Source organism: Cornus florida, unplaced genomic scaffold, assembly GCF_030987335.1.
Source record: "Cornus florida cultivar Cherokee Brave unplaced genomic scaffold, ASM3098733v1 CherokeeBrave_3.0.0_Hap2_Chr04, whole genome shotgun sequence".
Taxonomy (NCBI): Eukaryota; Viridiplantae; Streptophyta; class Magnoliopsida; order Cornales; family Cornaceae; genus Cornus; species Cornus florida.
In genome coordinates this window covers 106875083-106892017 of record NW_026775574.1, presented here as the reverse complement: position 1 = coordinate 106892017, position 16935 = coordinate 106875083, and the positions used below count along the sequence as shown (strand labels likewise).

The 16935-nt window shown below is 41.0% G+C and overlaps 1 protein-coding gene across 5 annotated transcripts in view; it reads right to left on the bottom strand.

Moving 5' to 3' along the window:
- The window catches only part of LOC132304555 (dynamin-related protein 3A-like), a 45181-nt gene that overhangs the window by 12513 nt on the left and 15733 nt on the right, over nucleotides 1-16935 (bottom strand). For all 5 annotated transcript variants that reach the window (XM_059802304.1, XM_059802298.1, XM_059802301.1 and 2 more), the window contains exons 9-12: nucleotides 8688-8797; nucleotides 8306-8398; nucleotides 6712-6804; nucleotides 6467-6604 (exon numbers count right to left, since the gene is read on the bottom strand). In XM_059802304.1, the coding sequence (XP_059658287.1) occupies nucleotides 6467-6604; nucleotides 6712-6804; nucleotides 8306-8398; nucleotides 8688-8797 (434 nt within the window). The remainder of the gene's footprint in view (nucleotides 1-6466; nucleotides 6605-6711; nucleotides 6805-8305; nucleotides 8399-8687; nucleotides 8798-16935) is intronic.

Below are 16935 nucleotides of genomic sequence, written 5' to 3'. Positions count from 1 at the left end.
ACTAGAGCTGTGAATAAGTAATTCATATCATTCAAGCCTTTACGCAATTCTCCCATTTCTCTTCTTTTTATTTTTACTTGATATCAGAGCCAACACCTTTCCACACCTTTCAGCAGCCTTGCTACTTATGCAACAGCTACCTTAGGCTGTTTGTGACATTGTGTGATGTTGCCTACACATATTTTTTTGTGTTACTGTTTTGTGATCAAAAACAACTATTTTTAAGTTTTACAATTTCTTTTTTACTCTTCTAGGGTTGGGTAAATTGGGATAGTTGGTTTCCAACACCTAGAAGGGCTTAGGTAAAAAAAAAACTAGTCTACAAAGAGGTTCCGGATATTAAGAAGGAAGAGTCTGGCTATTTGTAAGCGGGCAGCGCTCCTTAAAAAAGGTATGTATTTGGATTTTTCGGGAATAATCTGAGGAGACATTGTTATTGTTTATGGTCTGAGGAGATCCTTTGATTTATTAACATAATTTGTGGTGTTTTTGGAGTTTTTAATTGTCGTGTGACAGATTATGGCAGATTCAGGGTCCTCGACTATTAATTCTCTTGGCTCAAGTTTTGTGGGTGGTGGTGCCATTTTTCCCACCAACTCATCAGAAAATCCAGGACTTCCAATCACCACAATGAAGTTGGATGGTTCCAACTATTTGATTTGGGCACAGTCTGCCAAGATGTTCATTGGTGACAAAGGAAAGATTGGCTATATTACTGGTTCTGAAAAAGAACCAACTAAGTCAGAGAAGGCATATCCACAGTGGTTTGCAAATAACGCTATGGTTATGTCATGGTTAGTCAACTCGATGCAACCAAACATAGCTGTTGGCTATATGTTTATGAAGATTGCTAAGCAGATTTGGGATTCAGTTCAACGCACTTATTCTCAGAGGCAGAATAATGCACGAATTGTCCAGCTGGGGCGAGATATCACCAGGATTTCTCAGGATGACTTGACAGTTTCAAGTTACATCGCCAAGCTTCGTGCTATTTGGGAGAAGATGTCATATTATGATTCCTTCCACTCTTGGAAGGATCAAAATGATGCAGTTTTATATGCAGGAATTATGGAGAAGAATCGAGTGTTTCAGTTTCTTGCCGGGTTGAACGACAAGTTTGAGTATGCTCGTGTTCATTTATTGAGCTTATCTTCATTCCCTACTCTTGAGGATGCATACTCCTATGTATTGTCAGATGAGAGCCGCTGGACTCATCCATTAGGTGTTACTTCTGTTGATCGCTCTGCTATGGCAGTTTGGATTCCCAACCTTTCAGGAACTTCACCATCCCAGTCAGTTCAGAGTACTAACACCGGCCCTCCTCTGGGACGATAACGTGGACGGTGTGACCATTGCGGAAAAATTGGTCACATCAAATCTCATTGTTATGCTCTACATGGACGCCCACAGCAACAGAAACAACAGCCTCGATCCTCTGCACATTCTGTTACACAACCAGTCTCGTTATCAACTTTTGACAACCCTGCCTCTACATCTTCTGCCACAATTACCTTGACTCAAGCTGATTTGGACAAGTTCAAGCAATTCTTCAACCAAATGGAGGCATCATCTCAGCTTACCTCCACTTATGCCCACTCAGGTACTATTGCGTCTGCACATAGCGTATCTACATCTTCGACACCATGGATCATTGATTCTGGTGCTTCAGACAACATGACTGGTATGTCCTCACTCTTCCAATCTTATAGTATCTGCTCTGGCCAACGCAAGGTCCGCCTTGCGGATGGCTCTCTATCTTCCATTGCTGGGAAAGGTCACATATTAGTTACTCCTTCATTAACTTTGTCAGATACACTTCATATTCCAAAGTTGACAACAAATCTTATTTATGTTAGTAACGTTACCAAACAATTAAATTGTAGTGTAACGTTCTTTCCCTCTCATTGTATTTTTCAGGATCTGATGTCGAAACGGACGATTGGTAGTGGACGTGAAGTGGACAGTTTATACCTGTTGGATGCTCCTTTGTCACCTCAAGTACATTCAGCTTCATTTCTAATATTGTTTCATCTAATAAAGCCCAGCTTATGCCTTGGCGCATGCATTTAGGACATTTCTTTCGGTTATTTGAAACATTTATTTCCTTCCTTATTTTGTAACGTGGCAGTGTTAGATTTATCCTGTGAGACATGTCATATGGCTAAACATGTTCATTCTAATTATCCTGCTAGTAGTAATAAATCTGCTTTAACACATTTTGATCTTGTTAATTCAGATGTGTGGGGTCCTTGCCCAGTTACTTCTAATCTTGGATTTCGATATTTCGTGTTGTTCATTGATGATCATAGTCGTGTTACTTGAATTTATGTTATGAAAACCAAAAATGAGGTATACACCATTTTTAAAAATTTTATGACAATGGTTCGGACTCAATATGGTCGTACCATTAAAAAATTCAGATCTTACCAGGGTACAAAGTACACTTATGGGGAGGTACAACGGTTATGTACAGAATTTGTGATTGAGCATCAGATGGCTAATGTTAAAACTCCTCAACAGAATGGTCGTTCTGAGAGAAAGAATCGCCACATCCTTGACTTAGCCAGAGCAATCTGCATTGGCATGAATGTTCCCTAGTCATTTTAGGGAGATGCAGTTCTTCCCACTGTTTACATCATTAATAGGACTTCTTCTAGGATTCTTAACTTTGCAGCCCCACTCTCAATCTTACATCCCAATTCATCTCTTTTTTTTATTCCTCCGCGAGTCTTCGGGTGTGTGTGCTTTGTTCAGTAGTTGGGGTAGACTCGTACAAAGCTTGACCCCAAGGCTTTAAAGTGTGTGTTTTTGGGCTATTCTCATTCTCAAAAAGTATAGGTGTTACCATCCTCCTAGTCGGCAGCGGTTTATATTCATGGATGTTTCTTTCTTTGAGCATATACCATACTATAGTGGTTCAGTTGGTTCTCAGAGTGAATGGTTCCCATTGAATATAATGGATGATCACCTTCTTCCGTCTTTAACTCCTCTACCATTACCTGTTTCGTCTTCTATGATTCCTCCTCGTAATACCCCTCCAGCAGGGGAAATTGTTCCTTTTTCACAGATTTATAGTCGGAGACAACAGGTACAAGCTTCTACTCCCACGATCGACTGCCCTGTTCCTTCGGCACCAACTCCGCCTTCTCAAGCTATTGTTTCACTTGATGATCGCCCCATTGCTCTTTGAAAGGGTAAACGTTCTTGTACATACTCTATTTCTAATTTTGTTTCTGATTATGCTCTCTCACCCTCCTATCGGAGTTTTCTTCTTGTTGTTGCCTCAGTTCCTGTTCCTTCTAATGTTGCAGATGCACTAGCACAACCTCAAAGGAGTGATGCTATGACAGAAGAATTACAAGCACTTGAGAAAAATCAGACTTGGGACGTGGTTCCGCTTCCTATTGGATGAAAGGTTGTGGGTTGTCGTTGGGTGTTTACAGTTAAGCATAATCCAGATGGGTCAGTTGCTCGTTACAAGGCCCGATTGGTTACCAAGGGTTATGCTCAGACTTATAGCATAGATTATCAGGAGACTTTTGCCCTTGTTGCCAAGATGAATACCATTCGTGTATTATTTTTCGTTGCTGCAATTCGATCTTGGCCTCTATTTCAGTTAGATATCAAGAATGTCTTTCTTAATGGTGATTTGCAGGAGGAGGTGTATATGGTGCCTCCTCCGGGCTTTCGTTCTCCTGCTCATTCTGGTATGGTATGTCGTCTTCGTCATTCTTTGTATGGCCTCAAGCAGTCTCCTCGAGCTTAGTCTGATCGCTTTGGCACTGCTATGCTCAAGTTTGGTTTCCATCAAAGTACAGCTGATCATACCTTGTTTTTACGTCATTCAGGAGGTAAGACAGTTGCTCTCATTGTGTATGTCAATGATATTGTTCCTACCGGCGATGATACTACCGGAATTGATGAGGTTAAAAGCTATCTTGGCCGTCAGTTTGAGATTAAGGATCTTGGTCCCCTACGGTACTTCTTGGGCATTGAGGTGGCTCGCTCCAAGACTGGCATTTTCATCTCTCAACACAAGTATGTTCTTGACTTGCTTTCTACTTCTGGTCAGCTTAGCGTTCGTCCTGCTGATACTCCGAGTGAACAGAATCATCGGTTGGCTAATTCTGAGGAGGAGTTGTTGTTAGATGTTGGTCAGTATCAACGACTTGTGGGGAAGCTCATCTATTTATCCATGACTCGACCTGACATTGCTTATGCCGTGAGTGTCGTGAGTCAATTCATGCACTCTCCTCGTGCCCCTCACCTTGATGTAGCTATTCGGATCCTTCGCTACTTAAAAGGGTGTCCAGGCCGTGGTATTTTGTTTGCCAATCATGGTCACTTACGTGTTGAGGCTTGGACAGATGCTGATTATGCAGGATCAATTTCAGATAGGAGGTTAACTTCAGGCTATTGTACCACTATTGGTGGTAACTTGGTTACTTGGCGCAGTAAGAAACAGGATGTTGTCTTTCGATCTAGTGCAGAGGCAGAGTATAGGGCTATGGCTCTTGGGGTAGGTGAGTTGTTATGGTTGAAAACCTTGATGACAGACTTGTGCCTTCCAGTGTCACTTCCATTCTCACTCTACTGCAACAAGTCTGCCATTAGCATAGCAGCAAATCCCGTTTAGCATGACAGGACTAAGCATATAAAGGTGGACCGTCACTTCATTCAAGAGAAGATCATCTCTGGTCAAATTTGCACTCCATTTATCACAAGCTCTCAGCAACTTGCAGACATTCTTACAAAGTGCATCAGCAAGATTGTGTTTGAGAATCAATTGTCCAATTTGGGCGTTTCAGATATCCACGCACCAATTTGAGAGGGAGTGTTAGCATATATGATACCACGATTTATGGTATGACTTACCATAATAGCAAAGATTTGACTATACATATGTTAGCATATATGATAGCCACTATTTATGGAATGACTTACCATAATAGCAGATATTTGACTATGCTATAAAATATGCTTTAGAATAAATTGTGATTTGATTTAGTTTCCTTTCTTGTACTATGAGCATGTGCTCATTTTATCTATAAATACTAGAGCTGTGAATGAGTAATTCATATCATTCAAGCCTTTACGCAATTCTCTCCTTTCTCTTCTTTTTATTTCTACTCATTCAATCAATGGTTAGTTATATTACCCTAACTGGAAGTCTGGACTCACCAATAAATGAGCACATAAGGACGCAGAAACACTGTAAAAACAATTAAAATGTTCATTCAATTCATGGTTAATTGTATTACTTTAACTGGAAGTCTGGACTCATCAGTCTGCCCTATGATAAAAGGTTCTATTACTTAGATTCAGTACTTTTCTCTTTGGTAAACATGTCAAATCCCCACATTTTCCAAATGACCCATGTACGAAAGAACCATCATTTGCTTTATTCCAAATTTCCACTTTTTTCAATTTTTTACCTACTTACCCTTTTTAAGAGATTAACTTTGTTGAAGGTTGAAGTCACGATAGGGGCAAAGTGAGAGTGTGTGTTTCAACTATCAAAAAAAAAAAAAACTTTCAGATATGCCCATTCTATGTTCTGTTTACACACTTTGACATGTTAGCCATGATCTATGTCCCAAAATTCAAAAAAAAATTATATGGACTAAACACCTAACCCACACACTTGTGATTAAATCTAAATAACATAGATGGTTAGTAAGTCAGCGACTATAAATTTCTCTCTCATATTTAAGTACAATTCTGATTTTGTACATATTGGTGACTCAGGGTGAACAACCAACAGAGTAGAAAAGGATTGCTGACTAATTAAAAAACAAGGGAAAACGGAGAAACTAAAGTCTATTGACCATTTTCACCAAACAGATCATATGCACTGATATATTTCTATTAATGTGTTAGTGATTTAATGGCACATAAATTTCTCAAGACACATTGCCAAAAAAAAATTGAACAGAGAGATACAAAGTAAAAGCTCAAATCAATATGAACAATCACCAAACAGAATTTCATATAAAAGAAACAATTGAGGGAAGCTATAGTAATTTTTACCTTCAAAACAGTTCTTTTTATCTTTTTAATAGGTTCAAAGCAATTGTATATATTTTGACTGTCAATGTCTGACAATTTTTATTAGACATAAAAAAAATTCCAGTATTTTGAACAAAATTGTATGATATGGGATCTCATTTTAATTCTACTACACCAGACACGTGCTAGATAGTTGAGATTTAAAAATTCAATGCGAATTGTACTTTTCTCATCTCTACAAATTTAAGCATCCATGTAATTTTGTGTGTTCTTTTCTTAACAAGTACAACACATGCCCCTGCGTCCCTAATCAGCCTTGAACCTTCAACTCCCCTTTTGGGCGTGGCAGGAGATGACTCTCAAGCTAACAGCTGCCAGTATCCATGTATTTATATGTACTAATTATTTTAAAATAAACAACACTTATTGAAGAAATGAACAGAGAGATGAGATAAACCTCCATGTGAATGATGCTCTCTATCATTCTCTCAGCAGGTTCTTTGCCATCGTGCAAGAACTTCTTCATGACTTCATCCAAATGCCTTCTCAACACAGGAAACCTTTGTATCTCAGTTGCTTCGAATCCACGGCTCATCTGCAATGAAATTTATTGGTCTGATTATCTTGTAGGAAGAGAAAGGGGAGTAAATGATCAGTTTTGAAAGAAATTAAAAGCAACAGGCACAGATGAGGCTTCCTTACCCTTACTAGTTCTGCATGGACAAGTCGTACACACTGAAGACTAGGGTCTAATAATCGAGCAATTTGCCTCCTAACTAAAACTTCAAATGGAACCTGTAAGATAAATGTCAAGTTTATGTTAGGAATATAACTGTGTTTTGGCATATTTCGAACTCAAAACCATTCCATCGAGTTGTAGTTTTATTCTAGTCTTGAGCTGGGTATTTCAAGTGTCAAGGTGTGAATTGATCTTCAAAGAGCCATGCCTGAAGAGCTAGTTATGAACACCAAAATTAGGTCAGGTTTGTCGTGTAAGGTGGGTGGGTACACTTGGAATTTCTAAAGGTTTGCTTTAAAAGTATGAAAATTAATTGAAATGGATTCTTGTAAATTTAGCCAAGTGTTTTGACTGTATAACGTTGCACTGGTTTAATATATTTTCATGCCCCGGTTGTAGAGGCTACTGGAAAAGCATAATTGAATACAGTGAGCTACTCTGCAAGTAGGAAAAATACTTGTACTGGTAGAAGTAGGTTCTGTTGGAACTGAATTTTGGTGTAGAACTAGGTTTTGGGGTTTTTGCTTGTACCTGTAGAACATGCTTCTGGTTGAACTTGTTCAACTCCAGTAGCTATTGTCCCATCGAAGTTCTCATTGCACCAATGGAACCTTTCCCACTTCAACAAGGCCTTTGAAATCTGATCGTCTTTAACATACTATCTCTTTGTAACAAAATTCAATACTCCCTCTGTTTTCTCAACATTAAACAAAGACTTTTTTTGTTAATAGATATTCAGCTGTGTTTTATGCAATTCAGTGAGAGACTAAAATAATGAGAGCTTGGAGAGAAAAATGAACTCCGAATTTTTTAGATTTCTTTCTTTCAATCATTGCACACACTTCGACCCAAAAGTGTTAGCTTTGTGTGTTCATCAGTGATCATGTGAATCCTATCTTATTTACCAAGCTAATCTAGAGCGATCAGAACAACAGATTCAATCAAATACTTTGCACGTATTTGGGGAAGGTGAAGGCGATTGGTCAATACGTGAAGCGGATTGTCGCAAGCTGATTCCGTTGGCATGGATCGGTATTGCTGGTGATTGCGAAGGCACTGGAGACACACTGAGTATCGTAGGTAAAGAAACGGCAGGTGATTCCAAAGTCAATGGAATCAGCGACACGTTTCTGAAGGCACCAGATCTTGTACTCTTTCTCCAATCAGAGTGGATTGATTTACTCAACACGGCTGGTCACCGTGCTTTTTCCTAGTTAAGGTTTTCCACATAAAAAATCCCTGGTTTCACGTCTCTGCTCTCCAACTTTCTTGTACTTTTAACTCTTATTTAGCTTTGTGATTGTGTGTTAGATTGTTTGACTGCATTTTAATTCATTAAAATTGGACTAAACTAAAAAACAAAAGCAAAATAACAAAGTACACCTATTCACCCCCCTCTGGGTCTATTTAACTGAGATAGATTTCACAACGGACTTTCGCAAAGGTAAAACTCTCAGTTCAATCATCCAATCAAAATTTGTTGAGAATTATAGAAACATAAGTTATACCATAGACACATGAAAAAATAGAACCACTGTGTTTAATCCTGACACTCACCTCAGGGACAAACAAAGCATTTCTGGGACCAGTTGCATTTCGGATAGCTGTTCTAATATCATCATCAGTTAGATCTTCGCAAGGGTCCACTTCCTACATACAATTTAAGGTACTTAGTAGCTGATGTAGTAGTTAATATAATAATCTTACACAAACATTAGCATATAACGAAGGAGAGACTTGATTTAACGTAAAAAATTAATAGAAATCGAAAAGAACAAAAAAGACGCATCAATTTGGATAACAGTCCCAAGCAGAAAAAAGCAATATATTTCATGTAAACATAGCTTATGGTTTACATATTGCATCCAAAGAAAATGCAAGGTGTAGGATAAGCAGCAATTGTGAAACTTAAATGTAATTGAGAGTATTAAACTGTCACCTCCAAGCACTTTACGAAAATGGACTGAAAAATGTAGTGGATCCTGGCTCCTCCTGACAACTCTTTGGTCGACATCTCTTGACTTTTTCCATCCACCATAGCAGAAAAGGCTGTAATTCAAGAGAAAGAAAAGAAAAGGAAACTTTTGGACCATTGAAAACTCTTGTAAAGGATAAAGGAAAGCTTAGAAGTTTTCAAATCAAAGCATATATAAAACATACAAAAACAGAATTGATGGATACAAGAACCGAAATGAACCAAGATAAGAAAGTAAAACATTGCAGCAATCCAGACAAACAAAGTAGATTAAGGTGTCTCCTCTTTTCTCGTCAAAAAAATATTATATATATATATATATATATATATATATATATATATATATTTGGGTAAATTACACTGATCTTCCCTGAGGTTTTACCAAATTACACACTGCAAGAGCGTTTGAATCTTTTTATTTTGACCTCCCCTGACTTGTCAATAAATAAATAGATTGACCTCCCCTGAGGTTTGCTGCGTATGCTCAATGCCCAACCGTTAACCAAATTTTATAAAATGGCCATGTTGCCCTTCCCTTGTATGAAAAAGTTGTTGTGACAAACAACCACAAACCAAGTAACAATCATGAAACAAAGATATAGCAAGGAACACAAAGATATAGCATGGTTCGACACAAGGTGTGTCTACGTCCACGATGGAGATCCGGTGAAAGATTTCATTATGTGAAAAACAAGAGATTACAAGTTTCAATTCCCAAACTCTAGCTCTCGTTCTCACTCTTCTTTTCTGTAATTTTCAGTGTCCATCAGTATCCCACTCTAAACCCTTAATGCCCTTATATATCGGGCTAGAAAAGAGTACCAAATTGGTTCCACGACCCACAAGTATAAAAAGGTCAAAAAAGGGCCCACACAAAGCTCAATCAATTTATTTTTAAATATCCATTTAGTTCCAATAACATTCATATCTTTAGGCAAGGAACTCGTGGATGTTGCGAGGTTACCCCGTCTATTTCAAGGCGGAACTGTTAGATCTGCAAACACATATCGAGGACATTCGTTTTTCCTGGATAATGATTCGGTTGAAAGAAGAAGAGAGGACCTTCGATCGTGTTTGGTAGGAAAGTTCGACAAGGATGTGGGTAATTGGGCTCAAATTGCGGCTTGGGCTTCTCGGGTTTGGAAGGTTTCTGCCGGTGTTGTGATCTCACCTCTACCGGATTCTTTGTTGCTATTTCGTTTTCCTTCTGCGAAGGAAGCGGCTCGTGTGCTTAAAGAAGGTCGTCGTGTTTGGGGGACGGCCACACTACGAATGGAATCTTAGAGTTTTAGGGTGGGGTGCTCCAAGGTGTTGAAGGGTAAGGGCCTGAAGATTATGACGTTGTATGGTCTCCCTCTCCATCTTTGGAGTCATGCCCTGTTTGTTATGGTCGGTGATCTTTGCGGTGGTTTCATTTAGGTGGGCGCCGATGAATCAATTGACGCTGAAAGGGTTCGCATAATAGTGTCAGACGGCAAGGTTTGTCCCCCTTTTGTTTTCATCCACGATGATCGTCTCTGCTACAAAGTGAAGGTGTGGGAAGAGAAGCCTCCTGAGCTTGTACGGACAACGGATAATTTGGAAGGAGGCGATGGTTCACACCTGCTGAAGGAGACAGAATGGTTAAGGTGGGAGTCTTTGGGGAAGAAAGGCTTGGCTGAGTTTCAGAGATGGGAGGAATGGAGGGACGATTAATGGAAGCGTAACTCGGAATGTTTTAGACGATTATTCACTCTGAGAAGGAAAGAAGTCAAATCGGATGGAACTGCTTCTCGTCGGCAAGAGAGGTTCCGGAAAAGGCATAAGGAGGGTGGTCTCATCAGTCTTGGCCGGCCGGCATTCATGCAGATGTGGAGAAAGGAGCGTCGGCATGGTGGTTCTCACGTCAATCAAGCGCGTGGGAGGGAGAGTGTTGGCGGCCTGACAAGTGGTTGGCGCAGAGGCTTTGGCCGTTCAAAGTGGTTGACAGCTGCATCCAATTTCATTTCAAAATCTTGGGCTCCGAATAAAAGCAAGGCCAATTTTGGAGTTTAGTCGGTGACTGGGCCTTATAATGGGCAGAGGGTTAAGGCTTCTGGATCCAACTCATTTTCTTCTTCTTGTGGGCCTGTGGTTGGCAAGCCTGGCCTGATTAACGAAGATGTGTTATCATCTGATGGTCCAGATGGAGGTGGTAAGGCCCAATCTTTGGATGTTGTGTGTTGTGGACATGGACCCGTTGACTTGGGTTGTGCATTGAAGGAAGGTCCGGGTGTTTTTAATGTTTCTTCTGGGATAGTGTTGGGTAACCGGTTTGGGCCTTTATGTGATGCTGTTGATATCATTGAAATTAATCCGTCCACAGCGTTTCCTGAAGGCTCTAGAAGAAGTCGAAGTTCTAAGGGGCTGTTGCAGGGACACCGTATGAAGAAGAAAGTGATCTTCCCCCCTGTTCGCAAAAAATGGTCTAGAAAGGAAAAACAGAAGCGGATTCCGGTTTCGAAGTTAGCCTCTGGATCGGGTATGTCTTTTGATTCGCCTCATCACTCTCCCGTTCTCCCTTCTTCTTCCACTTCTCATCCTTGTGGGGTGTCTCGAAGGAGCTTGGTGCCGAAAAAGGGAGTTGTGGCTTCTGTGTCAAAGTGCTTGTCTCCGGTATTTGAAAGGGAGCCGGAGCTTATTCTTGAGAAAAGACCTGGTCACAACGATGATTTTGAGATGGGTTCTCCTCGGTTGGGTGATGTTAGCAGTGACGGCTTTACTGTGTGTGTGGGTCGGGTTGTGCAGATAAGGATTGATGATGTTTCAGCTGCTATGCTATTGAACAAGTTGAGAGCTCATCTTGTGTCGAAGGGCTCTGTTTCTGACCAGAATGATCGTTTGGCTGATGAGGTGTTTGGAACTCCTTTTTCTTGCTGCTCTCCATCTTTGTCATCTGTTGAATATGGGGAGGATGGGTCGTGTTCCTCTGTTCATGGGGAGGCGGGCATGGTTTTGTGGAATGGATGTGAGTCTGATGCTGATTTGCTTACTCCTTTGGCAGTTGTTAGACCAGAAGAGGATACTACAGAAGGAAGGGGTTTTGATGCAGGGTTGGCTGATTTGGAGAAAGATTGGTTGAAAGAAAATGGTGTTGAGATAGGCTCTCTTTTGGGTGTGTCATTTGATGGTCGGATGGAGGAGGCGACAAATCTTTTCCTTGATGTTCTTAATGCTCAGTTTGCTGATAGAATGGATTGTAGGGGGAGTGCTCCAATGGTGAGAGAGGAGAGAGTCCCTCAACTCTCGTTACTTATGAAAGGAGGAGGAGGAGGGGGGCCAGGGAGAGGGAGAGGGCCAGTGGGAGGAGGGGTGACACGGTCAATACTACTGTTTCCCTATGAAGCTTCAAATTCTTTCATGGAATGTTCGGGGTCTTAACGACCCGACTAGAAGGAAAGTGGTGAAATCGGTGATTCGGAAAGCGGGTGGTCATCTAGTTTGTCTTCAAGAAACAAAGATTGCTTCTATGACGGATGTGATTGTTCGAAGTTTGTGGGGTGGGAGATTCGTGGAGTGGTGTGCCTTGGATGCGATTGGTTCTTCGGGTGGTATCCTGATTATGTGGGATGTCCGTTGGATATCTTTGTTGTAGTCTCAGGTTGGGCGTTTCTCGGTTTCCTGTACTCTTTTATATGGTGGAGGATGGCTTTCGATGGATTTTTTCTAGGGTTTATGGACCTACGGAGGATAGTGAGTGCCATTTGTTCTTGGAGGAGTTAGGGGAGATTCGTAGGCAATGGTCGTTGCCTTGGTGTATCGGGGGGGATTTCAATGTCGTTCCCTCCCCTTTTGAGAGATCGACAGGGGGCAGATGGACAGCTGATATGATGGCTTTTTCAGAGTTTATTGATGCTTACTGTTTGCTTGATTTGCCTTTGGTGGGCGGGCCTTTCACTTGGTCCAATGGGCGTTCTCCTCCTACTCTTTCTCGTATTGATAGATTTTTGGTGTCGAGTGATTGGGAGGAGAAGTTTTCTAATGTTGTTCAGACCATCTTGGCTCGTCCTTTGTCTGATCATGTTCAGTTGTTGTTGGACTGTGGCGGGCTGCGTAACAGAAGATTCCCATTTAGATTTGAGAATATGTGGCTCCGTGTTGAAGGTTTCTTGGAGCGAGTTCGATCCTGGTGGGCGGGGTATGGAGTGGTTGGCACTCCGAGTCATTTTTTGGCAAGCAAGTTGCGTTTCTTGAAGAATGATCTCAAAGTTTGGAACAAAGAGGTGTTTGGTAATTTAGTCTGGAGAAAGAATCGAGTTCTCTCTGAGATTGCTAACATTGATAAGATGGAGAGTCAAGGTCTATTGACGGGTCCTTTGAAGCTTAGGAGGGTGGAGTGTCAAGCAGAGTTTGCTGAGATTGCTGTTATGGAGGAGATTTCGTGGAGACAGAAAATCTAGAGCTTTGTGGCTTAACGAAGGAGACAATAACACTAAATTCTTTCATAGACTTGCCAATGCTCACAGAAGAGGCAACCACATTGGGAGGATTAGGGTGGATGGGGTGTTGATTAGTAAAGAGGAAGAGATTAGTAAGAGTTTCTCTGAGTACTTTTCGTCGCAGTTCATTGAGTCAGCTGTTTGGCGTCCCTTGCTTGATGGGATTCTTTTTTATTCTATTTCGGGAGAGGAGTGCTCCGTTTTGGAAGAGCCTTTTTCAAAAGAGGAAGTTCTCTCTGCTCTGAAGAGCTGTAATGGGGATAAAGCTCCTGGACCAGATGGTTTTACTATGAGGTTCCTTTTGGAGTGTTGGGAGGTGGTCTGCGGGGAGGTGATGGGCTCTTTTCATGCCTTCCATGCGCAGGGCTCTTTTGAGAAAAGTTTGAATGCAACTTTTATTGCTCTTATTCCGAAGAAGGGAGAGGCTATGGATGTTAGAGACTTCCGCCCTATTAGTTTGGTGGGTTGTTTTTACAAGCTGATTGCGAAAGTCTTGGCCTCTAGGTTGAAGAAGGTGATGGATGGTATCATTTCTGACTCTCAGAATGCATTTGTGGGAGGTCGGCAGATCTTGGATTCAGTTCTTATTGCTAGTGAATGTGTTGATTCCCACTTGAGCAGCGGTGCTCCGGGTGTTCTTTGCAAGCTGGATATTGAAAAGGCATACGATCATGTGAGCTAGAGTTTCCTTCTATACCTATTAAAGAGGATGGGTTTTGGTGGGCGGTGGAGGAGATGGATTCTTTTTTGCATCTCTAGCGCTCGTTTCTCTGTCCTTGTGAATGGAGTGCCGACGGGTTTCTTCTCTAGCTCGAGGGGCTTAAGACAAGGGGATCCGCTTTCCCCTTTCCTGTTCCTTTTTGTGATGGAGGCTCTTAGCAGATTACTGAAGAGGGTTGTGGAGTTGGGTTCTTTGAGAGGCTTTCGGGTGGGCAGGGACGCTGCTAGTCAATTGGAGGTTTCTCATTTGATGTTTGCAGATGGCACTATTGTGTTTTGTGATGCGGAAGCGTCCTAGCTGAGGTCTTTGAGATGCATTCTGATTTGGTTTCAAGTTGTGTCTGGCCTTAAGGTCAATGTTGGTAAGAGTCTTCTTGTGCCTGTTGGGGATGTTCCGGAAATTGAGTTGTTTGCTCAGATCCTTGGATGTTGCACTGGCTCTTTTCCCATTTTCTTATTTAGGATTGCCTTTGGGTGCCTCTTCGAGATGCGTGAGGAGTTGGGATCCGGTTGTGGACAGAGTCGAGAGGAGGTTGGTGGGTGGGAAAAAGCAGTACCTGTCCAAGGGGGGTCGGGTTACCCTGATTAAGAGCACCCTTTCTAGCCTTCCTACATACTTCTTATCTCTGTTTTAGATTCCTTCTTCAGTGGCTGAGAGAATTGAAAGATTGCAGTGCAATTTTCTTTGGGGAGGGAAAGGAGAAGAGTTCAAGTTTCACTTAGTTCGGTGGGATCAAATGTGCCGTCCAATTCGGTTTGGAGGCTTAGGGTTTCGGAGGTTGTTGCCTTTTAATAAGGCTTTCCTTGGTAAATGGCTATGGAGGTTTGGGATCAAGAGGCATTGGTTATGGAGGAAAGTTATTGCTAGCAAATATGGGGAAAGTCGTGATGGGTGGTGCTCTCTGGTGATGCGTGGTCCCAGGGGGGTGGGAGTTTGGCATTTCATTCGGAGAGGTTGGGATGACTTCTGCAAGCATGTTCGTTTTCGTATTAAAGATGGAAGGAGGATCAGTTTTTGGAAGGATCTCTGGTGTGGGGAACTCCCTCTTGCTCTAGCGTTCCCACGGCTCTACAGGATTGCTTCTCATCGACAGGCCATGGTTGTTGACTGTTATCATCTTGAAAATGAGAGACTGTCTTGGGATGTTCAGTTCAAGAGGCATTTTCAGGATTGGGAGATCGAGGATGTTTCTCGTTTTCTAGAGCTGTTGTATAGCCAAGTGATTTCTTTTGGGGAATCGGATTGGTGGTTCTGGATTCCTAACTCGCATGGCCGTTTTGAGGTTAGGTCCTTTTTCAGATGTCTTTCAGTTGGTCATGGAGATCCTTTCCCTTGGAAGTCTATTTGGCGGTCCAAGGCTCCCTGCAAGGTCGCCTTTTTTGCTTGGACTTCTGTTCTGGGTAAGATTTTAACCTAGGATAATCTGAGGAGGAGGAATCAAGTGGTGGTCAATCACTGTTACATGTGTTTATGTAATAAGGAATCTGTTAATCACCTCCTTTTACATTGCAGCATGGCCAGAGATTGTTGGGATTTGATGCTTCGTTTATTTGGGGTCCATTGGGCCATGCCTTTTTCCTCTAGAGGGTTGATTGAGGCTTGGAGAGGCGTCTCTGTTAGGGCTGGCATTAGGGACGCTTGGAGGGCTACGCCGCTTTGTATCTGGTGGTGTATTTGGCTTGAGAGAAATAGGAGATATTTTGACGGAAAAAAGAACCCTGTTTCTATGCTTAAATTCTCTGTTATTTCTACTCTTTTTTGTTGGGTTTCAGGGAGAGATTATAGATCTATGGAGAAAATTATTGTTTTATTGGCCTCTTTGAAGGTCTAAGGCGCCCTTTGGCCCTTTTGTTTTCCTTTTGTTTCTCTGGGCTTCGCTCCCCTTTTGAGCGTTTTTAATAAAATCTTACTTATCAAAAAAAAAAAAAAAACATCAGTCATATTTTTAAATGTATTTACTTGATAAATGTCATAATTACAAGAGATACCCAAACAAATTCCTAAAATAATATAGTAGTATAGATATTAAGTATGTGCGTGTGTGTACATACTTCATATATATATATATGTGCAAACAGATTATGCAGACATTTGTTAGTTTTACTTTATTTAATTAAGATACTAACTCTTTTAGAATTCTTTGAAGTAGTCTTTTTATTGATAAAAATTTAAACAATATATCTTTTAAAATCTAAAAAATGTATAAATTTTTTGGCTTGGACTCTTTAAATAAAATATAGCACAATGTTTGCTATTTTAAATAAGGGTGAAATGCTCCGACACCCACTCAGGTTTGCCTTTATACATTACAGATTAAACTAGTGAAAATAAATAAATAAAAATAAAATAAAATAAAATAAAAAATAAAAAAAAGAGACACCCCCTGGTTAGTTGACCATCAATCATATTAAAAGTCAATTATTTTGAAAACATAAATGCCAAAATTACCCTTCCCGTGTCTTCAATTAAAAAATGAATCAATCCTGCTTTTAATGAAAAAAAAATTTCCACTGCTTTAAATGAATTAATCCGATTAAAACACATATGATGCCACTGCTTTTTTTATAGTGACTCTTATGAAGTATAACTGGTTATCTTATACACATAATACACACACACACACACACACACACACACACACACACACACACACATATATATATATATATATATATATATATTAATTACTCCGTATTAAATATACTTCTTCATCAAAGTGTCTGTATACCAGACCAGCATCTCCATCCGTACACAGCCAACGTTGCAGCTTCCATTCCTCCACCACCCCGTCTTCGCCTAACCTCTCTATCTCTCTACACCGACACCACCACTCCACTACTTCTCTCTATGGATAGGTCAATCTTCACATTCCCGATCACGCTTTTGAGATCGCTGTTGAAAAAGGCCACCGAAAACTTCAAGTCACAAGGTCATCTACCATGTTTCTAACCGAACACTGCACGCCACCAGTTTTTCCAGTCCACTGCCTTCCTTCACCTCGAGTTCCAGAAACGCATTTAACTCTATCTAGGCC